The following is a 27,292-nucleotide window of genomic DNA, read 5'->3' on the forward strand; positions in this document are numbered from 1 at the left end:
CTAACAGGTGCGTTTCAATATTTTGTCTTAAAACTGTCTAAAAAAGACCAGTCCTGCTTTCATTTGGAAATACTTTTATTAGGATGGTGTTCAGTTCAGGGTCGTTGATGATTGTTCATTGTTATTCAACGATGAACAACAAATTAACTCACTTTCTAAATCGATCATAATTTATTTTGAATAAATTTTACTCAGATATCCCTATTTTTGTAATATCTTCTATAATCAAATTAATTTTTTCATAAAATACTTATCTCCATAGATATATTTTCTATTGATCTATATGAGATGTTCGGAAGTACTTTATACGTTGCAATATTTCAAATATTTGTATATTGTAAGGACCTGACAGATTTTGTACATACAGTAGCAATTGAATAACGAAAAAAAGAGGACTATGAGAAAATAATAATTTGAAATTAGAGGGAATATATAATTTTAATGTAATCTCAATCTTAACTTTGTCCCAAAATATAGGTATATTTTATGAGAGTAAATAAATTAGCTACACTCACTCGTTCCATAAAAAATCATTTCAACAATCCATAATCTCCAAAGGACTGTAGTAGAAAGAGGAGCTGGAGGCCCCTACGAAGGGCCGGTCGGCCCAGATATGGCACATGAGCCGTAGTCTGACATCCCTTGTATGATTAAATATTGGAAATGTGTCTATTTACTGTTTAAAGTCTTTTAAAAAGTGAATGATGAACAATTAAACTAATTCAAGATGAACGATTAAACTAATTCAACATGAACGATTTTGTGAGCTAAACGAACTCAAAAGAAATGAACAATTAATGTGACGATTAAATAAAGTGAAAAATAACGAGTCTGGTTCAGTTATAAATAAAACTGGCGGGCAAAGGCTTTGGTTCAGCTAAAGTAAATCTATTTTATTTTTCTAATTAAATCATTATCAAAATATCTATAAATATGTATAATTACCGGTATAACATAACATTCATTTAATGTAATTAATTATGTATTATATTTAATGTATCAAATCAGTGTAACATCAACTAATTAATTCTTTTATTTTTAAAAAAATAGGTAGATATATTAACAACAAAACTCCAAATTAGAATGGTATATTTTTCAACTTATTTCGAATTTCGTTTAAGTGTGGTAAGGAAATATTCTCTGGACAATTTCATTGTCTTACGATGTCATGTATAGGCTGTGCACATCCCGGTAAGAATTTGAAAAAAGTAAAAAAAAAAAAGTATTAAGGTAATAAAGTTGTTAGTTTGCATTAGGGAACTTTAATTGCCATTTTTCTATCCTATAAAAAATATCAATAAGTTTTTTTTTCTCTAAATGTTAAATGAAATAGACACCATGCCACTACAGGGGCGTCCACAGGGGGTGGGCTGATAGGGCTGTAGACTTCCCCCCCTATACAATAAGAAATTTAGCTTTCTATTAGAAAATTTCATATTTTAATTTTCATTTCAAAAAATTATTTAAAATTTAATTTTCTGTTAATAGCTGATAATTCTTGAAATTTTTCCCAAAAAAATTTAATATTTGAAATTAAAAAAGTTTATTTTTTGAGAATGGATATGGATTTTTGAAATTTTTTTCTACAAAATTTAATTTTTGTGAATAAATTTGGATTTTTCTTTTTTTTTTCAAAAAACAGCTATTGATTTTTGAAAAATAATCCCAAAAAATTTAATATTTGAAATTTTCTATCCAAAAAATTGAATTTCTTATTAACAGTTGTAGATTTTTCATATTAAAAAAAAAAATTAGTTGGGGATTTTTTTTTTTAATAAAAATTTCAAAAACCAAGCTTGTTCAAAGAATCGTACGCAAGGTTACCCTACCTCTGCCTTAAAGCAAATAAGGGAGAATAACATGAGGAATTTTTGTACATTCTTTTGTATCTTACCTGTTTGAAAATGGAAAAGAAACTGCCCACTATACACGGATCATCAAAATATCTTATTTTCACATTTTGGTGCATTGCTGAGGACTCACGAAAATAACTTTCAATTCTATTTTTATATTCCAGAAAAATGTCAATCAAAATTAACGTTTTTGCAAAATAACGAAAAATTCTTTATTGTTATAATACATAATTGTTACCTTTGTTCAAACTTTCAGGGGGATACGCAACATTGCAGAACATTAAGTTCTGCCTAAGTTATTTTAATACTACATGACCGCACTAATTGTATTCGAAAATCAAAAAAACTTGACTATCAAACCATTCCAATCCACATATTAATTATAGATGTGTATCTCTATTTTTTGTGTCCACGATGGATGACGAATTCCGTACATTTTTGACTCCCACACTTTGTTTTGAATTGCATGTACTTTCTTCAATATTATAGGTCAGCTGAGCTGCAACTTGAAACCCAAATGATGATGCCAATATTAGGCCGGTTGATGTATTGTGCGCAGAGCGTTTGAGGAATCGAAGAGTAACAAAATGACGATAAAAACGGCGGAATCTACAAAAATAGATAAGTATAATTATAAATTAACAGAAAGAATGCACAAGAAATATTATGCTTAACTTAACCCTTCTTTAGAAAAATGGGATTTTTCTGGGAATTCTGTGCCTCAAATTTTATAAAATTGATTTAAATCTGTTTAAAATTATTTTATTGCCAAAAAATTTTATTATGGTTCTGAAACATTGTTAAAAATGTAAAATTTTCCTGTTGTAAAAATGCAATTTCTTAGAATTATTTGTAACTTTTAATCAATATTTGGTAAATTTGATTATTTTGCTTGCTTTTAAGTGGTTCTTTTGCTTGTTTTATTTATCTTTGCTTAATTTAAAGTTTACCCTCGTCTTGGTACTAATGCAATATCAGCTTTTATTCTATCAAAGTTAATAACTACGTTTTCGGCAACTAAAGTTCGTTATTATTTTTACTTTTATCGTAAAGAAAAACTATATTTAAGATTACATAGAGTAACCCTCATTTTGTAAAAATAAATTCAACCCAAAAACGGAGTTTATCTTTGAGTGCAGAAACAAAGCTAATCTCAGTTTTTCTCTCAGTCATACAAATACAAAATATCTGAGTTTATAGTAATTCGGGACTATAATCGTTCAGAGTCATTTTTTACCATTAAAACAATCCTCAAATTAAAACTAGGATTAATAAAGCTTAGGTATGTAAAAGTGTTTTTATGATTAAAAAGTGGTTTTATTGATTCTGTGTCTTGTTCTGAACTCGATATCTTTCCATTTTTAGGCTGAAAAATAATGAAAAACGACACTCTTCTTTAGACCCTTATAACTTATTTATAATACGTAGTGATGATAATATCATAGCTGATGTTTTAGAAAAATATTCAATGAATAATTTAAAAAATCCTGAAATATCTGGGATGATAGTGATTCGGGACTATTATCCATCAGAGTCATTTTTTACCCTTAAGATTTCATAGCTTATATTATAGAAAAATGTTCAATGTAAATTTAAAAAAAATATTTATACTAAAAATATGCATCTCCAAGGATTTTTTTCCATTTAGTAGTGATCCCATTTTTTACGGGAATTTTTTATTTCTCTGGAAAAAAAAGTTATTAAATCAATAGATATTCAAAGTTCATTTAATTTATTTGAACAAAATTTCAAAAGTCGATTTCTATTCAGACAAAATTTCAATATTAATTTTTTTTGCTCTACCGCATAATTTCCCCAAATGACCTTTTTGAAAAAAATACATCCATGATGTGTATAACTTTTTCATCCTGACCAAAAAAAAAGTTGTAGTAAATTCCTTAAATGGGGGGGGGGTGACATATAAGCTCCTCCAGCCCACCCCATAAAGATAAACAAAGAACTGCATATACTCAGATTTCATGCTTGAGGAGAATACTCAATAGTATTCGGTGATAAAATTTAGCCTTATAGGAATAAGAATCAGTTTTATAAGTCTCAGACTGAATAATATCCCATTACACCATCGGAGGGATTAAAGTTTTGATTATTAAAAATAGCAAAGAATACAAAACACTTAATGCACACTTTTGAACGTGATAGAGAAAAGCTAGGGCCATATTTAATGAAGGGATCAAATTCTTGTACAAGAACAATAAAGTGTAATTAATGATTCATCCCTATTTTTACGTACCTAGGGTTCATGAGGTAATAAACGACTGGATTTACTCCTGAGTGAGTCATGGCGAACCAGTAAAATAGAAGGAATATATGTTGAATATTTTTCATTTTGATAACGTCTGGACGATAGTAGGTGTAAATAAAGTAGGCATGATACGGAAACCAACAAATTGAAAAAATTAGAATTAATATGATTAACATTTTGACAATCTGAAAAAGATATTAAAAGAATTATTAGTACATAATATATATATATATTTATAAAGAAGAGTTTGTCTGCATGTATGTTTTGACTGTCTGAAAAACAGTCACCAGGTGCACACTGATGTATAACAAAATATAAATAATGATTTAAGAAATATCCAAAGTGACTATATAGAAGGTGTGTCGATAGATATTTCTTTGCTATTGCTTATAATGTACTGGTGACGTCACAGAGAAGCCAATTTAGTAAGTAATTCCATAAAACTTCAATAATTTGATAAATACGGAGGAATGTGTATAGGAAAGGATGGCGGGGAAAAAATTATAAAAATGTTTTGTGTATAAATGTTTTCTAGTCTACACTAACTGTTAGTTTTTAAAATGATAGTTATATATTCATATGTTTACATAGCCTATCTACGATCAACCGGAATTTTTAAAAGGAAGGAATGAGCGCACGCTCATTAACACCCCCTCCTTTTTCCTTTTTTTCTTTCTTTTATCTTCTTCGTTTTTCTTACGTAGGGGGAAGACGGAAATATAAATTGTATGTATAATATTTATATTAATCATTCGTGTTAATGGTAATGATAATTAAAAAAAAAAATAATAATAATTTGATAAAATGTAGTGTTTTATTTTCTAATCTGACAGTACTATTGCTGTAAATTTTTACCCTCAAACGATTAAAAAAAGTTGTTTTTAATGAAAAATAGGTCAGAACATAAATTTTCAAATAAATATACAAAAATAGTGGAAATCTGATGGATTTGTATAGGTTGCCATAGCATAAATACCCCTACTTCATCTAGAAGAATGCATAATTCTTGCAATAATACAAATTAATACTGAACTTGTCTACGTTGTGACGTCATCAAAAATTTGTCAGCAAACGTACTAAAAAAAGGGGATTATTTTAAATTTAAATAACAAAATTAAATTGGCATGTTTATCTTAGTATCTATGTTCAACCTTCATTATGGTTGAAGAAGGAATATGCTCAGCTTGAAATGGTAATGTCAATAAATAAATGGCATTTGAAAAAATTACTTTATTTTGACCAAAAACACTATTTACACATGGTCAATTATATGTTGCATTTTCAAGAGTGTCAAAAAGGTCCGGAGGTTTGATTATATTTACGTCAAATCAACAAAAAACAACATCAAATGTTGTATACAAGGAGGTTTTACAATATAAATTTACCTATTATATATTTATAGTAGATCGTTTTAGTTTATAATTTAGACATAAACCAGCTTAATATCAATAAAAAAAATTCAATAGCGTTTTCGTATTTACTATTTATATAAATATAATTTTTCTTTTTAAACTTTGTTTCAAACAAAGAAAATCAACGGGCATTACATCAACGTGTTTTACAAGAATATAGAAGAATTATATAGAAAAATATAGATTTGATACAAAGCAAGATAATGGGAGGTAAAAGTGAGATTTGGATTTTTTTTATTCACTGCAGTTTAGTTCGAAAAAGTCAAGTGCTCGGCGGGCACACAGGACCATTTTTGATTCTGCGTATTTTTTTCACTTAGTCACACATTTAGAAGAATAGACAAGAAAATCAAAGAACATTCAGGGAGTTTGATGCACTCTTATGCCAATAATACTCAAAATTTTCATCACTACTGTTTATATATGTATTTAAACTGATGTAATTCTGTCAAACTTTTAGCTTCCCTATTTTTTTGGAGCTGGGAATCTGAAAAATGAATTTTATTTTCAATTGCATTTGTGATTATCCTTTAATTCTTATGCATTGAGCTTTCTTTCTTAAAAAGATTTAATCATATTGTAAACCTAATTGAACATTCCGATGTGCCCATAAAAGGCGGAGTGTAATCCTAAGGATTTGTTGCGGAGTAAAATTTGTGAGTCCTTAGAGGGCTCAAAGTAGAATTTGGAATCCAGATCGGAGTAGTTCTATAAAATGTCCTGATTATAGCTGATATAATTTAAAAAAACCTCAGATGAACAATTATGATTTTTGGGTGGATTTGTATTCTATATTATGAAAGAAAAAAGTGTATTTGCTTACGCCTAATTACTCTGGGCAATACTGGACACTACCGACAATTAATTATAAAAAGATTTTAGAACTAAGACTCATTGATAATAGCTTAACTGTTTATATTAAAGCGTAATATCTTTTGGACTTTTAAAAATAAAACTTTTTTGGAGTTCATGTATCGAATGTTTTTTATCTCTAGGGATAATCCTGTCATGATTGACAAGGTATTGTAAGGGCTTAACTTTGATACATTATACATATACATGTTTAATTATGAACAAGTTGACTTGGAAAGTAATTTTATAATCTATTAATATAGAGTAAAATCAAAATAGATCGTACATAATAATTAGTCTTCTTATTTATATAAGATTATCTCTTGAAAAAGGTAATCTTCTATATTAATGAAGCAAAGTTTGTCTGTAATTTAATTATCTTTTTGGTCTGAAAGGACTTATTTTTAACAAGGAGTGTGTGTAACTTTAGTTGTCTGCGTCATATTAAACAAAATAAGAAAGGAGAAGCACATTGGTATGGGGCCCAACAACACAAAAACAAGCTTGAATGATTTTTCTTAAAATTGACCGTGGATTATTTTCTTTGACTTATTATCATTAATTTAATTTTTACAAAAATTGACAAATTTACAAAATTGAATAATGAGCCTTTCACTGACTCAAAGGTGTCATTGAAATATTAGGCTATATGTATACTGAAGTAAAAAACATAAATTGCATTTTCTTCTTATCTTGATTTCTGTTCAAGATTATTTTTATTTTGATGCACCACTTAAAAATAATTAAAAAATGTGACTTTAGATTTTATTCTTCCTGTTTTAACTTTTAACTTTCTTATGGTATATTTACTAGTAGTGGGACGATGATTAATCGGAATCGGGGAACAGGTGTTTTTTCAGGAATCGGCATCTGGAAAATAATGTTAATTTGCGATTCTGATTCTAATGTATTATTATTTATTACTTGGGATTCTCTGTTTTTCTTTTTCGAGCCGATTATAACATGTAAATCTTCCAAGATTTACTTCCTTTCTCTGTGAAATTTAGAATGTATGTTTCCTCACAGTCAACACTAAGTAGATACTTTTTGACTTTTGTGCAAAGTGTACTCTTAATACCAGTTCGTTTGAAAAGTAATCTTTGTTTGATTTTTATTTGAATAGCAGGAGTAACCGAGATTGCTTGGAATTACGCAGTTAATTAGACACAGGCTCAAAACTCCTCCTCAGACCAATAGACATACGACAAACTTCTCTGCATTAATAAAGATGAATGATAATTGATAAATGAATATTTGTAAATGCATGAGGGAGGGGTACTAATGGGTGGCCCATCTAGCGGTTGCATTTTAAATTATTCCTTTTTTGACGTTTGACAGCTATAGTAACACTCTCATTGTGTCTAATATTTTGTAAAAGGTCTCCTGTTTACGAAATGGTTAAGTTTACATTCGAAAAAAATTGGGAAATACCGAAGACTTACTTCCAAATTGGAGAGTCTTCAAACGAAACTACAAGAAAATTACGTCGGGTGAAATAAAGCGCATTCCAAGGAGTTTGTGGATAAATTTGTGATGCGTCTTCGCAAAACTGATTCGTTAATGGATAAAACAATGCGTTCCCGTGTTCGTCCAGTGCACTCAATCGAATACATTGCTGCTGTTGCCGAAAGCAAAAAAACGAGCAAGGAGCTGCCGTTACGGTCATTGGTGGGCGCTATCGAGCCATGTTGGAGGATTTTTTTGTTTCCCCAAATGGAAAAGGAAGACATCGACGACATTTAATTCCAACAAGATGGCGCTACGTGCCTCACAGCCAAAGCTACCGTGGATCTTTTGCGCACTGTCTTCGAGAATCGCATCATAAGCCGAAACGGCAACATCAACTGGCCACCTTGTAGCTGTGATTTGACTCTGTTGGACTATTTTTTTGTGGGGAACCGTCAAGGATAAATGTTACGCCAACCATCTAGAGACGATTGACGATTTGAAACACGAAATTGGAGTCGCTATTGTAGCTATTGAAGCTCACACAATCGAAAATGTGTTGAAAAATTGGGTCGACAGAATGGGCTACTCTAAGGCCACCCACAGCGACAATATGAATAAAATGGTGTTTATCATTAACCGGAATAGTGAGGCTTTCAAATATAAATTTTTTTTTTGAAAAATATCTATTTGTCTTTTTTTATAGCAATATCAAAAAAAAAAAAATTGTGGGCCACTCTTTACTAAACATAAGTCTGAATGGTAAAATTTGATTCTCAATCTACTAACTACTAATTCATTTAAGATTTAAGCTTAAACATAATTCCCATTCATCTAACACTTCAGAACTAAAGTATTATTGTAGTAACTGTCATTATCTTAAAAAAATATAATTTGTATTAAATATAGGCAGGCAAATTATTTTATCAATTGTAATTCTTAGAAGTTTAAAACAAAAATACATTTTTAAGTATTATTTAAAATATGAAAGAATTGGGATCTACATAGAGATTTTTTACAGGAATCGTATCAGAATCGGCATTCGTGATTTTAAGGGCATCGTCCCATCACTGATATTTACTTAATAAACAATCAAAATGGCTGCTTGAAAAAGTTTTGTAATAAAATATAAACAAGATGAATAGTTATTTAATAAATACTAATCAAATACATTGTATCTGAACAAAATTTAAATTGGGTTTAATCTCTTTGCCTCTAAAATATTAATAACTGATTAATATTTTAGTCAAATAATTGATTAAAATAAATTTAATTTTGTAATATATCCACGCAACCTTACATTGCATATTTATTAAATTATAGGTTTGATTAAAAGTAACTTCGTTCCTCATTTTTCGCTTTATTTCAAAGCTCTATAAGAAGTGTTGCAATAATCCAATCGTTTGGTTCGATAAATTGTTGTCAACGAGAATCAAACTTCATAGCTCCGTTTTTGTAGAAGCCCTTGTCCTCTTTGGCAAAAAACTCAGACAACAAATTTTTCCAGCCCTCAATTGAGCCCGAATTTGTGCCCCAAGCGCGTTGACCAACTACAGGAATAGATGGTAGTCACTTGCTAACAGACCCGGACTGTAAGGTGGATGCATAATAACTTCCCATCTGAGCTCCTGGAGCTAATGGCGCATCATGTGAGTCGCGGCGTTGTCTAGATGATGTCTTGTTCACTCCTATTCACTAATATGTCCACTTCTATTCTATCGTCAGTTTTAAACGGTTGAGTTGTTCAGTAGAGGGTGGAATTTAGCAGAGAAATATCACAATTGCTCGAAGCAATGTCGTACAACAGAGACCGAAAGAGTATCGGCTCCGCGTACATTCGAAATGTTCTTGTTCCCTTTCGACACGTTCTTCCTTGTCAGGTATTAAAAATGTAAGATATTGCAAATTTCTTCCTTTCAAACCTCCATACCCAAAAAAAAATAATTTTTACATGGGTTAGAAAAAAATTACATTTGATTATATAAGAGGCAATTATATTTTTCAACATTCTATGATAACTCTCTGCAAGAAAATTCAGGTCTTGAAACCTCTGGAGGTTAAAACCTACATTTATTATTTGATAATGATTGATTTTTATTAGTTTAATTTTTGATTTTCTTATAGAATATTTAATAAATATGCAATGAATAGTTAGTTGCATGAAAATGTTTTGAAATTAAATATAGTAAATGAAATAAATTATTTGACAACTGTAAGAAGTAATGAATAATATGGAGGCAGGAAAAGTTTAAAAAATAAATATAAATAATTCAATTAGATTACTCACTTCAAATCAATATATACTAATCAAATACATTGGATATAAGGCATATTTTAATTGGGGTTAATCTTCCTAAAAAATCCAATATAATTAGTGAGATAAATTCATTTTATAATGATTCTTTTTAAATTAAACGTATGTATATGCTCGTAATTATATAATTGATCAATAAATAAAAATGATTATGATTAATAAACGTCTTATAACTCAATCAGCCGTAATTATTACTTAGAATATAAAAACCAAAAGAATCACTTTCAAAAGTTCGGTAAATATACCATGAAACATTTTAAATCATGTTTTGGATCGTGAATTAGAACTCGTTGGAAATGAACTCATTTCTAATGATGGATTAATAATAAAATACCCAAGCCTTTTCTCAAGTGAATAGAAGAACTTATGCTTCTGACTACGGTACTGTGGAGAAGTGTATCACTCTGACAATTCATTTACTCCAAATTTCTATATTTTTTTTTGTTAAAAGCAGGTGTTTATGCCAAACATTTAATAAATAAATTTATCAAAAAATGTAATTATTCTCGAAATCCTTGGAAATGCAAATAAAAAAACTTACATTCAGTGTAGGAAATAAGATTTTGTATATTTGCCCACTGTCAAACAAAAGAATAATATGATGATTTTAATGATAATCTTATTTTAACAGTGATTATTAGTTATTAAATGGACGAAACATAACTTGTTTGGAGGAAGACAAATGCTAAATATAATCCTAAGAACACTATTCCCAGCGTCAATCATGGGGGTGGAAACATTATGTTTTGGGATTGTTTCTCACACGTAGTTACCTTTATTGTACCACGCAACCTTTCATCCAAGAAGAAACCGGAAAAAATGCACAAAATCATTTGGTAGTTAGACAAATAAGTCAACCATACCAACTGCTATTTATCTATTAAGTCCAGCCACACCATCATTATCATATTATTTCCTCACAACTTTCAAAATTATTTACATTGTTCTAGAATATTCCCCTTGGAACATTTGAAAAGGCAGTACTCATAAATAAAAGCGAGTCACATCACATATTTTGACAGTTACTCGCTAAAGTTTCCGCCATTTTGGACGCCCAGTTGTTACGTAACAGTCCTTTGGGTGAGTTGATGTGAGTGTTATTTTGAAAATGGACATAATGGAGCTTCGAGCTGTCATTAAACATTTGTTTTTGAAAGTGTAGCCCTTAAATATATTCAAACAATAACAGACATATAAGGGCTTGTTGTGTTAAAATTTTACTCATTTAAGTGAATCCAACTAGCAACAAGCTTGTGTAGCCAATCATCAGAGAAGAAAAAAATTCTAAATTCCACAGCCGTTCAAAAAACAATGATAGGGACATGAAAAAGTTACCCATTTTTTTCAGCGTAGTAGTCCTTGAAAACTATAAAATAATGAAGTAAAGTAATTAAAACTGTTTATCAGTGTAAATTTAAAATAGTTTATAGGAATCTTTATGCCAAAAAAAAAAACATCTCGCACATTTGACCGACAAAATTGACATAAATCATTCAAAGTCTTATAGTGCAGCTGCAAATATCATTCAAATGGACCACATTTCCGTAAGAATTCGTCATAATGACATGGTTGAAGATGTGACCCGGTTTCACTGCCAAAGAACTGTTTAATAAGTCTTTTCTAGGGTAAAAATGTATGTAGATTATGATTTTGTAAGTTTCAATCCTGTATTTTGTGTTGTTTAGGAAAAAATATTGAATTTGTGAACAATTTTCTCCAAAAATGAGAGTTTCTGTGTTACAAATTTTTTGAAATCCCAATTTTGTAGACCTATAGAATCTACAACGTACTTTTAAAATGTATTGTACATAAAAAAATTTGGAGCTAGATACTTGAAAATCTGATCATTTGTACCTGTAATAGTATATTTTATGCTGATCTTTTTATTTTTTTCCTACCAGGTGTAGTATTGCCGAATTTCTTTTAACATTTTATATATTTAAAATATTATGAAAAAAAAATTGTATTTCATGAGGCCTCAACTAAAATACAAAATAAGCGATATTCGTCAAAACTTAGTCAATTATGCCCTAGATATCCTTCTTTATGAATATGATACCCTCTACTTAAACCTCTGGATTTTTCTTTTTACGAAGCAAGAGAAACTCGATTTTTGAGTTAAATATCCATATTTTGGAACGCGTGATACTGCCAAATCATATGACCAACAGCTACTTGGTATTGAATCAGTCGAGGACCAATTTATCATAAAACAACTGCACGTTCTCAGAGCCACAGGTATTTGACTAATTGATAATTTGTAAAACTTGAAAATGAAGAAGAGTTATTTTTTTCCCGTCAGATTAGACATACCTTTACAAAAATGAGTATATCTAAAAAACCATTGCATATTTTCTATATCTGTCTTCAGATTTGAAGTTTACATAAAATTTTGGTTCAGAAAACATATATGACTTATAAGAATTTGAAACTTAACTTGATATTTTCCAAATTTTGAAAACCTCAAACCATGTCATAAATTATTAAAACTTTTTGTGGAATACCTAATTTCTCATCATATTATGGGTTTAATATATTTGCTTGTAATGAGAATTAATGATTCTTAATTAGATTGTTAATATTCTACCTCTTGATTAGAAGTACACACAATCAATATTCTATGTATGAAAAGTCTAATTAACAACATACAGAATGCTTTCAGTTATTTCTCTTAATCAAAATACAACCTTTTGACTTAGGTACATTGTGAACAAAGTAATGTCAAGGAAATATTAGAGAAAGTTTAGAGTTATTTTGCAACTCATTTATAGATTTGAATACATTTGGTTGCAAGCATAGGTTTCAGTACACCTTATTGCTGATTTCCTCTTTACCAAATGGAATTTTGCCGAACTGACACTTTGGGAATTTTTTTTTTTGATATTCAGGGGTGTCTACAATATTATATATATACTTTTTTTTTTTTTTAAATTCGTTGTTGGAATTTTTTGAAAAAAATTTGAAAAATTAATTTTTATTGGAGAAAAATTTCAAAAATTAAAGTTCAAATAGTATTTTTTTTTTGTAAAAAAAGTTGAAAAATTCACAGTTGTTCAAAAAAAAAATATATATTTTTTAAATATTAAATTTCTAATTTAAACAAAAAAAAGAAAATTCGAAAATTTGGAGAAAAGTTTCATAAATTTATTCAGCTGTTCAAAAAAATTTCAAATATTAAATTTTAGTAGAAAAAATACAAAAATATAGTCCTATTCACAGAAAATATATATTTTTGGAAAAAAAATTTGAAAAATTCATGTCTTTGGAAAAAAAAAATTGGCAAAATTTAAATATCAAATTATCTAGTACAAAGCAAAAATTCCTAAATATTTTCGGAGGGGTTTACAGTTACAGTTTACATTAATATCTATATCTTAAATGGTTATTTTGTTAATTTTCACCTTTTGGAATTGTTCAATAACCATTTGTGAATGATTTGAATAATTAAATTTGAGCATATTTTTTGGCGTTTACTTATGAACTGAATGACATAGGGTTGGGGCAAGTTGATACACTTTGTACTTTTACTGAATGTGAAATGCCAAACAAGAGCAAAATATCTTTGCCGTCCATCTCTTCAGAAAATTCTTGTAGTTCAATACAAAATGACAAATCCTCAACAATAAGTGAAGTCTCTCCTAAAGTATTATACCCAATACTTATAGCCCCACAGAGACCATCCAAAAATAGACGTTTGCAAAGTATCATGTCCTATTCCCACAAAAAACCCACCAAAATGTGAATAAAATGGATTATTTATTATTTAAATTATGACAATTATCTATTAGCTAAGTGAAATATTTGTGTATTTCGAAAGTAATATGAACAAAGTTAATATTAACCATGACAGTGTATTTATTGAGCAGGGTGTGCTGTATAGCAATTATGGAATAAGTTGATACCTTTGCCAATTTTTATATTATTGAAAAAATAAGAAAGAATATCATATACATATATGCATACTTACATTTTGTTATGTAACTCTTATGGCTACCTAGTTTGAGGAATATTAGCCAAAATAGAGGGCTCTGAACTTTTTGACGACGTAAAAACCAAAACGTGTATCAACTTACTTCACCTTCTTCTATCTAATGCAATCGCAAAACGGTGGTTCCTACGATTCTATTCTGGTAATATGGACGTCGAAAATGTGGATAAAATAATGAAAATTGTGGAGGTGGATTTGAGCACTTTCTTCCTTTCTCAGGAACTGAAGAAAGTCAGACAACTGTTTGGAACAATCTAAATACGTTAATTTTATTCTCAAAATAAAGCGAATAAAAGCTCAGAATTTTTTAAGTCACCTATTATATAACTGTGTATAATTTATGTCCACCTTTGACTTTTTAGAGAAGTTAAGTATATTTAGGTATAATTTATTTGTACAGAAAATAAATTATTATAGAGTTTAATATCGAAAAACTTGAAAAAGAACATTAATTCTATTAAAAATCATTTTATTCTTATAATATACCGAACTGCGTACGGTGTAGGGTGCACGGCGGTTCGTACCTACTTGTTGGCTCAGCGTACCGTCCCACTCCTAATATATATATATACATATATATTTAATGTTACCTTTTGTTTTTTACGCTTAGCACGTTCCAATTGAGGAGTCATAAATCCAATCGTGGGCTTGCACCAAAGTGCAATGCTCATATGAGATGTGCACATGACCAAAATCAACGTGGGAATGACGTAAGTTATTATGAAAATCGTGACGTTGTAACTGCATAAACGAAAGTAAAAAAGATTGGCAATATTATTATATAACTAAAATGAAATGAAAATACTTACACATGATCAAAATATGAATATCCGGGGTTCCCATCAGGCCACTGTAAATGACACACGGAGAGTCCTTTTGACGGATCTTTAGTTCTGGAAGAGCAGATGATAAGCATTTTATTAATATAATTATTCGTTAACGAACAAAGAATGTAATTTTTTACGGCCCTACTTAAAATTTTAGATTCACATACATAAATATTAAATTATAGTACAATATAAAATCTTGAAACGCTTCTCTTCTAAATATACATAATTAAATAAATGGATAAATAAACCTAATACTACGTGGTTCTACAAAATGGAGTATTAGCTTTTTTTACTTATTTGGTAGTTTGTTTACATAGCCAAAGCATGGAATTCTAGATACATGGAAGTCTATTGATTATAAATCGAGTCTTCTTATAAAAAACTATTAAATATCAATTATAATACTAAAAATACCCTTAAGAATTCGTAAAAATTGTGATAAAATAATTATAAAGTAATTTTAACAGCCTAAGTTTTGGATTTCAACAAGATATCATTTGTTATTCAGATCCTCAAAAATAATATTATTTTTATTAAATATCCGTCAGTTTATGCAAATGAGTACCCATCAGCTTTGATGAGGTTGCGCGTATTATATAAAATAAAAGTGTGTACACTATAGTTCTCATATTAAAAAAATAAGTAGAACAACTTTAAAGGAAATAGTTAATTAAATTCATGAAACCTTGACTAAAAATGCATTAATATACTGATAATTTGGGAATTCCATATTATTTTATTCAATGTTTCAACAGTATACTGATTGTATTGACAATAGAATGTGGATTTTAAAAGGATAAACGGCCGTTCGACATCCCAGTTCACAAAAAGAGGGTTATTGTTAAGGCAAATAAAGTATGTGCATGTTTTATCTTTTGAGGGACTTGCCTCGGAGTTTCCATGAAAAGAAAAGAACAAAGGAAGGTGACTAAATAAGGAATAATCATTTCCTTGAAAGGAATCCCTAGAACCATATTTTTATAGTTTAAGAAAATAATTTTTCAAACTCTTTTACCCGAGCCGACCTATAACATGAAATATTAAATATGAACGGGCTAGTTATTGATAAACTCTATCAAGTTGTGAAATACACAACTCAACACATGGGGTAAAAAATCAACATGTGCATCGTTCGAAACTATGTAACACATGGGTTGAAAAGTCCGAGCTTGAATCATAGATGATGCTATTTGTATTAAATGATTCACCTTATTTTCAGTTAGTAGCACCCTTCAAAAGACAGCTGACAAAATTTCATGACAATCTATTAGTTTGTGGTTTATTGTTCTAAGTGTGATGCTACTTTCGTAATTTCCAAAACAATGCATCTAAAATAGTTTTGTGTTTTGATTTTACACTGCTTCTTGATGGGGAAAAAGAACAATGAAGTTAAGCAATGGCATGAAACGTTTTATGGGGACTCCACACCATCAAGTGAATCAAAAATATGTAAATAAAAAATCAATAAATAATAATAATTTATAATGTTTTGTCTCTCTTAATAATTTAAAAAACAAAAACAAATTTTGAACTAAAAAAAAAGTGTTTTCTTTGTTAACCCTGGGACTTTTCAGCCCATTTATTAATTCATTTTATAGAAAAATGAGTCATTCATCCAAATTATTATTATACTCTAAATACAGAACGTTTATGCTGATTTGGAATCAAAGTACCAAAGAATCAGTTCAGTTCTAATTTGAAGAGTTACCTAATAGTGTTGGATATTCCTCTGGAAATCAAATGGGACCCGTGACAAATATAATTTTTTGTTTGGACTGAACTAATTCAGTCCTTGAAAGAACTCAGATCTTGACAGGTGACATAGAAAAAAATAGGTCAGATACAGTTTGATTTAATATTCGCTCCATACCAATTCTTCACATACAGTGTGTAACATCAAAATCCAGTGATTCAATTTTCCAGATTTTTCCTTTAAGCCTATTACATTTTGAGAGGCAGAGTGCAAGTACGCAGTTATGTTAATTTTGGTGAATAACAATTTGGAAATTAGGACTGCTGATATTTCAAAGATGACAAGGATCCACAGAATAAGATTTGCTAATTAAGGAAGACCCTAATAATACCAAGGACTCAGGATTGGCTCCTTCAGCATTGCTACGACTGGACGTCAAAGAATATTTGAACTGCTTGCTCAAGTGACCTGATCCCGAAGAATTATATTGGAAGGATCAAAAGGTTGCTCACCATCAAAGAAAACTAATCCAACGAGGATGGAGAGGGGTGTGTATGGGAAATTGGACGACTTACATAATGATAGTCCCATTTTTATACATGTATACGGTTAAAAAAAAAAAAAGAGTCCTTATTTTGTCACAAAATACCTCTGAATGTCTTTTTCCATTCACTAAATTGTATTTCGAAGGAGTGGATCATGAACCACATAACTCTACCTATCTCATCAGGCTTGAGGCTTATTGAAAAATTCAGGAAAAGATGGGGAATGAACAAATGTGCCAAGGTAATTTTAGAAGCCATTCAAAGCCCTTTTATTTCCCCTGACACATCACTGCTAAATTATAGGCTTATTACAAATTTGCTGCCTACAACTAAATGGGAGAAAAATAACAGTAGAATTATTTGCAGGCTGTCTTTGGAGAAAGAAGAGGATTAGTAGGCCTATATCTACTTGTCATCAGACTTAATTAGAACTAATATTATTACATAAATTCGTGTCTACAATTTATATACTATTATTGATTAAGAAACCAAATTCTCTGGATTGAAGTTTTATTGACTATGTTTATTTTGGTATTTTAAAATTTATTTTATTTTAAACATTTGTATGTTGGTAATTTTAAGTGTTTTTTTGGTAGTTTGGTAAAGAAGGTAATTATGTTGATGTTACCTTTATGTGCTTATTTTGAGGATAGTTAACCGCCTGAACTCTGGGCCAAGAATTAAAAAAAAAAATAACAAAGGTTATCATACCATCAAGAAATCCGTGATCGACTCCATTGGCATGCAAAAAGTTAGTTTGAGCTCCAGTTTCTAGGGGATGTACGCAGTTCAGGACCCTAATCGAGACTGTTATTGAAGCAACTGAGAAATATTCCCTATGGTTGTATTTGCTGCTAAATTTTTTATTTTTGAATGAATCTTAAAAAATGATCATTTATGGTAATTTAATGTACCAGATGCTTGGAAATACCGTGAATGTTAATTTACAAACTCACAGCTCAATTTTGAGTAAAAATACTGAATTAATTTTTTCACAAAAGTCACGTGAATTTATTTTAAAGATTTTTGCGTTCAAATTTTATCGTTAGGTAAACAACAATTGCAACCCCTAAGCTGAAACAATTGAAAATTGAAAAATCGCAGAGCAGATTCAGGTAGACGATAAGCTCAAAGACATCACTGAGAGGTTCTCTGTGAAGTCAAAACCGTGTAAAAGGCTCACCACATGTTGAGGAGGGTAGATACGAGTTTCACAGATAAAAAAAGATGAGGGAGGCCAAGAACAACGGGACCACCACCCAAACTAGAGACGGTCCTAGCTCTGATTGAAGCTAACCCTTCTACGTTAACCAGGAGCATCTCAATGGACTTGGAAATTATTGATTAGATCATGAGGGAGTTGATGAAGGAGGACTTTAGCTACAAGTTAGTCTCCTGAATTTCCATAAACCCTCTATATACAAAAATTGTTATCTGTATATATATATAAAATAGAGTTTGTTTGTTTCCTTTATGGGTGCTCCCACCATTAAACAAAGGAGGCTAAAATTTAGCCTTGGTGCCTCTTTTGAATCTGGTAGTGGGTTTCATATAAGGGTGGCTTATTCTTTATCCAAAATACAAAATCTCTTGAGTTGAGTTTAAAACCAAAAACGGACTGGCATCTCAAAATAGAAAAAAAGATTTTCTCTAAATTCAAATTTCAAAAAGTTATGGGTGAAACATTATCTTTATGGTTCCAATAAATGCTATTTACTAATTGTACAACTCATATTACTTGGATGGAGAGCAAATTACTCGTAGGTTTAGAAACGATTAGATTTTGGTCCACAGTTGAAGACTGCGGTCTCTACTGAAAAATTGGTCTAAATCTGTCTACAATAATCCCATAAGACCAAGCTGAACAAAGCCAAACTTGACCTCGAACCTAGTTTCAATACCATGAGCTACTTAAAAGTGAATGAATAATCCTCCAATAGATTATACGAGTGACATAATGTTTAAAAACGTAAAATAAATGGCCTTTGTTTCTATTTTATGTTTGAAACTTTAAGGATAACAATGAATAATGCGACATGTCAACCATAAATAATTGTACGTAAGTATACTACAAACTAAATTGTGTTGAATTTTTTCTCTTAACAGTTGTTTATATATATGTCTTATAATGATCCCGTTTGTTTCAAAGTAGACATGGATTTTTGTAGAGAAAAACACAGCTCAGAGTGTAGGAAAAAAAAAAACCGGTTCTCGCGTTTACTCCTTTTCCTATTTTTGTTCAATCTTAAATTGATCGTCATTGTTGTCAATGATTCAGTCGTATGCAAACTTGGTCACCTAAACTTTTTCTTTCTCTGTTCTATGGATTTCCATCAAATGAAACCATCATTGTCTGTAGGGTAAATTCATCAATACTTCCCATCTGAGCTCCCAGAGCTTCTGATGCGTCATCAAAGCTGTGTACAGCCTAGCTTTGTTTTGATTGCAGAAATGAGGAGTGGAAAAAATCGCTCGAACCACTGTTGTGCAACATGTACCGAAAGTGTATCGGCACTGTATACATTGCAAAATTTATTGTACAGTATCTACACGTTTTTTCTCCTGCAGGGAGTAAAATATGGCAGACTCCTTCCTTTACAACCTCCATATTCGACGCACGATAATTAACGACTGAGCTGGCATAGCGTAATACTGTTCAAAAATGTTTTTTAGTAGACATGCACATCTTTACATCTTATCTGATATGACCAATAAGGGACAAGATATACTTAGTCTTCAAAAAAAAAAGGAAAAAAAAAGGTGGGAAATTTGAAATGACATTTTCCCCAATCTAATATTTATAAAAAAACCTTAGACACTCCATAAGAGATGAAAAGAGAAAAATCTTCCAGGGAAGAGATGATAGGTGAATAACTAGTATATTCTAAAAATAGCAATATTCATTTTTTTTGATTGATTTTGGACAGATATTCAATATCAATATCGGATAGGGAGACCTCTTATAATATTATTTAAGTGGAGTAGCAAATAACATTCTTCTATGTATCTATCTACCTTTTCTTAAAAAAGAACCAAGACAGAAACATCTCAATAACAGAGATGTTAATCTGGTGTTTTTGTGTCATGTTAAAAAAAAAAACCGAAAATCAAGCTTGACAATTTGAAGAATGCATTGAAGGAGAGCAACTTAAATGTCATGACACTTCATAAAATTAAGTTAAGTTCATTTGCACTCTCATTGAGAAAACTACTTCAATCCTCAATTATACTCTGAGTCAAAGAAGGACTTTGAATCCTAACTCTGCAACAAATCCTCAAGGTCATTCTCCGTCTTTTATGAACACACAAAAAATGTTCAATCAGGTTTGGAATATAATTCACTATAGTTCTAGTAAATTTTCTTTACTAATACCATTTCAATATTAACGGGTCTGCTCTTTATAGCAGTTATTTATTCCCTTACCTTTGAAATCATATAAAAGTCAGCTGATAATAACAAGTGTCTTGCTAGAGATGACATTTTTCTGAAGAAACAACTTAGTTTAGAACTAAAAAAAGGATAAGCAGTGGTTGCGCGTGCTCATTCTTCTTTTTATTCATTATTTAATTGGTTCTCGATGTGTTAAATTATCCCTCTGAAGGAAGCATTCTCTTTATCTTTGGTGAAAATTGTTTTTCAAATGTATAGTTAGATAAATATATTTGAATGTAATTATAAAAATAATATTTCCCCTGCACGAATGATATTTTAAATGAAGAAATATTTCTTTTTTAGAGCAGTATTTCATTTTCTCTACCCAAAATCACGTAAAAGGCAGCTGATATTTAAAAGATTCTTAATTTAATAAAAAAACATATAATTTAATCGAATAACTGTCGGCTTGAATTGTTAATATGGATATGTAAAATATATATTAATTGTAATTATTTGAATAATTAATAAATAAAGCTTTTTAATTAGAGGAATTAGGTTGTTTTGTTACTATATACAGACTATATTAACCATCAATTATATGTCTAATTTACAAATCATAAATTAATTACACAAGACATGAAAGAAAAACAAAATAACTTTCAAGTACAATTCTAATTGTACTTGATAATTACTAATCTGCATGTAATTTTCTTGTATAAAGTTTGGGGTTCGAGAATTTTTGATTATACAGATTACGACAGGGAAATTAAAATCATAAAAATATTTTTTTTTGCACTAATTAAGGCTTCAGGTGATATCTCATGCAATGTTCCAATACATGTGTTGTTGTTTTTTTGCAAATTGTTATGATTTGATCAAAATCGGACCAAAAGAGAGTGAACAAAAAAATTAAGGCAAATGATTTGGGATGTTCTCAACGCGGATGTTGATCCAAAAAGAATTTCGTACATTGTCGGTGTGACTCCAAGGACAGTCCGGAACATCAGGGTGGCCAAGGAGAATGGGAATTGAGTCAAAATAAAGGCCGGAAGTAGAGGAAATTGTTTGAAGAGAGTGAGGCTCCCTTCTTTTTTATGACCATTGAGAAAATCGGCCTTGAGGCCTACAATAAGGTCTTGAGATGGACAATCTTGCCCGGCTGAAGGCTAAATATCCTGAGAACAACTATGTGGGGATCCAAGACGATGCCCCAGCCATATGGCCTTGAAGACACAGTACTTATGCAAGGAGCATTTTGCTGACTTCTGGGACAAGAACTTCTGGTCCTCTTCTATTCCTGATCTTAATCCCCTCGACTTAAGTTTTTGGATAGTATTAGGGGGCAAAGATGGGAGGACATCACCGAGACATGTGGGGGAGATTAAAACCAGCATCATGAAGCAATGGGCTAACATGTCCACCCATTATATTGAGGCGACTTAGGCCAAGTTCCAATCTCATTTGAAGGCTGTGATAGGTGATGGAGGCAGGCATATTGAATAATTCTTGCCAAGATTTATTGGTAAAAATTTTTTAACAACGTTTGGCTTCTTGCATTGCTGGAAATTTCCGTAACGCACTCGGAACATGTTTACTGTTTTTATATGTAGGACATCTGAGGAAATTTTTGAGTATCAAAAAATCAATAATTATAACTGAAAAAATTATAACATTAGGTTAAGTAAAAATAAATCAAAAATAATATTCATCATTTTTCATGGGTTGAAATAAAAATCCCTTAATACTTAATTCTTTGGCAATAAAAGCATAACAGTTGCGCTCAATATTATCTAGCGTAAACCTTTATTTTTTTTCTTAATCGGTTTTTATATTCTAATAATGTATGGGTGAATTTGATTTTTAATTTTTAAATATAATGTTAAATTATGTTTTTAGAAACACAATTTTTCTTTTATTTATTTATTGTTCATTTTTATATATATATATAAAATATTTATGAATAAAGATCTTACTGATGAACGAAAAAAAAAAAATAATAATAATTTCTTTTGACTACATCTACATATTATACAAGTATATAACTTCATTATTTATTTACCAATTATTTTTCAGATATATATATTTATGTCCTTTTTTAGAAAATTTCATATTTCGAACAACAGAATATGGTCTTGGAATTGATGAGATCTTTATTGCATCAAAAATTTGTGAAATATTTTTATTCAAAAGATGGAAAAGTGAATCAAATATTTTAAAAGAAAATCAAAGTCAATTGAATACATCTTGGAAAATAATCAAGTCTGAGACATTTAAAAAAAAAAAAATAATAAGCTTATTTTTTCCCCCGTCAAAACTCTCAAAATATGGCTGGTTTTTAAACCTCTAAACTGTAATTTTCTCGAGACTAAATGATTGCATATCAATTATATATGCACAAATTGGAAATTAACATACAATATTGCAAAAAAAATAGTGCTTGATGCCCTAATTAATAACACTTGAACTAATCCATTTGGTGTAAAAAAATTTACTTATTCAGACAAAATTCTTCAGAGATGGTTGGTTTTAAAACCTCTAAATTGCATAATATATGTGTATAATCACATTTTTGAAATAACATAATATTTTTCAAAAAAATAAACAAATAATAACTTTTTATTTTTACGCTTTAACCAATTCTCTAGCTCTAAAAAGATAAAATACGTGATAATTTTCTTTTTCAAACAAAACTTTTAAAATAAAGTTGGTTTTTGAACCCCAAAAGTCTATTTTTTTAAAGATCGGATGGTTGAATATCAAATAAACTCACATTTTTGAAATAAAAAATAAAATATTGCTAAGAAAAACAAGCTCAACTTTTGATGTTCTAATTATTTAAGCTTTAACGAATTCTTGGCATTAAAAAAATTGAAAAAGCAGGACAAATATTGTTAATCAAACAAAATTCTTAAAATATGGAGACTTTTAACCTTTAAATTGCATTTGCTCAAGATGAGACGATTGTAAATCAAATATATACACATTTTTTTAATTTACATAGAGATTTAAGAAAAATAACAACAGAATTAAGATACCCTAATTTTGTAGGCTTTAAATAATTTTTGCCATCAAAACAATTGAAAAAACAAAACAATATTCGTATTGCTTTGAAATTAATAAAATGTGGCGACTTTTCAACCTTTAAATATGTTTGCTTATGAATTCTCTTAACTATTATTTTCTCTAGATTGAATGATCACATAATAAATATAAGCATATATTTCAAATCACCATAACATTTTGCAATAATCAATTTAATTTTTTTTATCAATTATTGATTTTTTTCATAGACAAAAGATGGCTCGAATAAAAATTATAAATAGAATATTGACGAAAAGCATAATTTATAAGAAAAAACTCTTTATTTGTCCGTGATTAACCTGTCAAGAACAACTAGAATTAAATACATATTTTAAAATACTTTTGAAAATGTTCAATTTTGACAGTTAGTCATATCCCTACGAATAAGTATAATTTATCATGTAGTGTCAAATCAATACTAAATAAAGTATATAAATAATCCAAGATGTCAAATACATGATTAAAAAACTTTGTTCATCTGGGAAAATATTTTTTAAGTTCATATTGCTTTATTTGTGATACGGCATTCTACATATAGTATGTCTCAAAATTGCTTACTCTTTTTCAAGAAAATATGAAGTTACTTTAATCTTTCATTTATTTATAGCCAGCAGTAGTTACCGACAGTTATTAAGCGTCGTTCCACAGACAAACTTTACAAAACACGAATAAAAAAGATTACTCCCAAAAAAACCATGAGTGTTACTCTTCGTTTTCTATGATCCTTCTCACACGTAGCTACTCAATACCTAGAAGTTCTCTCCTCAAAAATGGTGGAATAATAATAATAACAGTTTGATAAACAAAAACTGATATGACGTGTTGAGCCGAGAATACTTGAGTACCTAGAGAGCTACCTGACTGTGTTGTAGCTACACAAAATTCTTGGTCAAAATAAGTCCTTGATTTATACTCTACTAAAGTAGGTTTGCCGGGTAGATTAAGTAATTAAAAATTAATTATGATCTCTTTTGCTTTATTTTAATCAAAAAAATATAGACCGTCAAATTTTATTTGTTTTTTCATACTTTATTTTTAAGATTTTAAGATTTATAAGGTTTATAGAAGAAAAAATATTCAAGTTCATCTGTTGTTTGCTCATCTTTCAAATGATTCTCAAAAATTATTTGTCTTTTTCTATCTTTTAAATGAAAAATATATTAACCTTTATAATCTCCTTGAAAAAAAGCGCGCAAAGATACATACCAGTATGCAGGGAGAATAATTCGTAGAATTTTAAGGTCTTTTTTTGTTTTGTTTTATATGAAGTATTCGTTTGTGAGTCAAAAATTTAAATAGGTATTTACTGTATCTATAAATCCATGAACACCATATAGATTACTAGGAGTCCAAAAGATGTGATCCTAAGTGTAGAATATATGAGAATGCCTTAACATTTTCAATCAACCATAATATACGGAGTAATGGTCTATTATAACTAATGGCAAACATTCCTGATGAGTAGTAAAATGAATGGCAACCAATGCAAAATTTAATTTAATATATTTAACTCTTCACTTGTCAAATGGATATCATGCACGCTGAAATTTTTAAAAAAATGGCTTCATATTCCTATAAATCAATATTTTATGAGCAGTAATTTTATTCATGCTTCTGAAATATTTAGTCAAATTTTACTTAAATCTTAATTTATCGTGATAATGCCTTATTGAGGATTTATCCGTATATTTAGCAATTTTTAATAAAGGTTAATAAATTTAATTTACTATTTTGTTAAACCTTATTCCTTTTTTTTTGGTTACTTATAAGATTATTTTTTTTATATCAGGAAAAGTAGTATTTATAGTTGGAATAAATTTTAAATGTATAATACATGCAACGTCATCAAAAGTGTTAATTACTACTAATTTGATTCCTCCCAAATTCGTATAAAATAATAAAATAATTTATAGACTTTTTTATCAATAATACAAATGTAATATTTTTATTAATTTTATTCCCTCAAAATTTGAATAAAGTAATGCATATTTCAAAAAATATTTTTTTCAATGATACAAATTTAATGTTTTTGCTAAGAAAATAACAAATTACTGGAGGCACTCGCATTACACGTTTTGAAACATTGTAAATTTTGCATAACACGGTATTTGGAATTATTCTGACGTCCCCGTGAGTTTTTAATTTCATACTAAGACTTTCAACTTTTGTTTAATTTATTATACAAACATGCGATTATAAGGTTGCTAAATGGGTTCGGTTCTGATTATTTAAATTTTACAGTATTGAAATGACCGGATTAAAAATCAAGTTTATTACCGATTAAGATAAAATTTTACAATAATTTTACAAGTATCTTGAACAAAATACTATTATTATTTCAATTTTTAAGAGTAAAATTTTTCATTACAAATTATAAACATATTCATACAAATGCAAAATAATAAAATGTGTAATAAGATCAACCTGTATATAATTAGAGTTGTGTAAATTTTTTACCTAAACGTGTGCAATAATTTTTCTGGCCGATAATCTAAAATAGGTTTTTTTTTCTCTAAATATGTTATCAATATTATTTTAATCTCAAGAAAATAACATCGAAGCATGATGTGTAACCACCACGGTGTGTGCTAATGAGTGAGAAAAAGTTACACTGAGGCATTGTTTTAAGTCTATCTTTTGTTGGACACAGAGTAGAATTGGGGATCGACATCGAGTAATTCTTGTCCCCCTCCACCCCGTCAATAGAGTACTGGATTTTGAAAAATGAAGTGCGATTTGGAATTTTTAATAATTTAAGCAGTCACTTGAAATATTTTTTTAGAAAAATTATTCTTTAGAAATAGATAATATATTATTTATTATAAAGTCTTTGAAAAGGTACCCATAAAAGAAATTCAGAAAGGAAAGACAATCGAGGAAAAATAAAAGAAATTAATTTATCGACAAGAGCTATTCACATTTAAAAAAAAAAAAAAAAACATTAATAGGGTTCAGTACTTTAAAAAAAGGTATCTCATATGAGAGTCGGAAAAAATAAAATGTCTGTCGAAATAGGCTTTATCAATGTCAATAACCCAGAGTATAACATTTTTTTATTTTAATTTTTTATTCTGAACGAATACTTTAAATAAATTAACCATGAGTACTTTGAAGTATATTATTTTTTGGTGAAATTGTTTTTTTCTTAAAAAAGTTTTAGGTCATTTTGATTAACAAATGGAGAACCTGTTGCGATTTTTGTTCATACAATAACGTCACAATTCCATATTAATATTCTCTTACGAACTGTAAAAATTTTACAACCTAAAATATTTTTTATAGTCAAAAGATATCATCAAATTCTAGTACATCCTGCTGATTTACTAAAACAGCAATCAGTAACCCTTTTGGTCTCCTCGAATTCTTACAAATGCTTTTCGGCGCAGACATTCCAAAGACTCATGGATCATCTTCTTAACATGCTCCTTTTTTTTTTTTTTTTTTAAACATATGTTAACAATATCATTTTATTTTATTCAACCGTCCTTAGCCACTTCCACACACATGATTCTGTACCTGAAGCTGGCACAGGCGTTTCTGACATGAACAGGAATGTTTGGCTCCTCTTCTTGTCGCTTTAAGGCTTTTGGGGTCTCCTCGTGACGTCACTTGACAATTCAGTTGCTTTGAAGTATAATA

General features: G+C 29.4%; 1 protein-coding gene across 1 annotated transcript in view; it reads right to left on the bottom strand.

Moving 5' to 3' along the window:
- Positions 1-863: 863 nt before the first annotated feature.
- Positions 864-27,292, bottom strand: part of LOC121125742 (tachykinin-like peptides receptor 86C) — a 78,178-nt gene continuing 51,749 nt past the window's right edge. Inside the window, exons 5-8 of the mRNA XM_040720941.2 lie at positions 14,938-15,021; positions 14,719-14,869; positions 4,105-4,301; positions 864-2,462 (exon numbers count right to left, since the gene is read on the bottom strand). Of these exons, the coding sequence (XP_040576875.2) occupies positions 2,234-2,462; positions 4,105-4,301; positions 14,719-14,869; positions 14,938-15,021 (661 nt within the window). The 3' untranslated portion in view covers positions 864-2,233. The remainder of the gene's footprint in view (positions 2,463-4,104; positions 4,302-14,718; positions 14,870-14,937; positions 15,022-27,292) is intronic.

Source organism: Lepeophtheirus salmonis, chromosome 10 (genome assembly GCF_016086655.4).
Source record: "Lepeophtheirus salmonis chromosome 10, UVic_Lsal_1.4, whole genome shotgun sequence".
NCBI classification, from domain to species: Eukaryota; Metazoa; Arthropoda; class Copepoda; order Siphonostomatoida; family Caligidae; genus Lepeophtheirus; species Lepeophtheirus salmonis.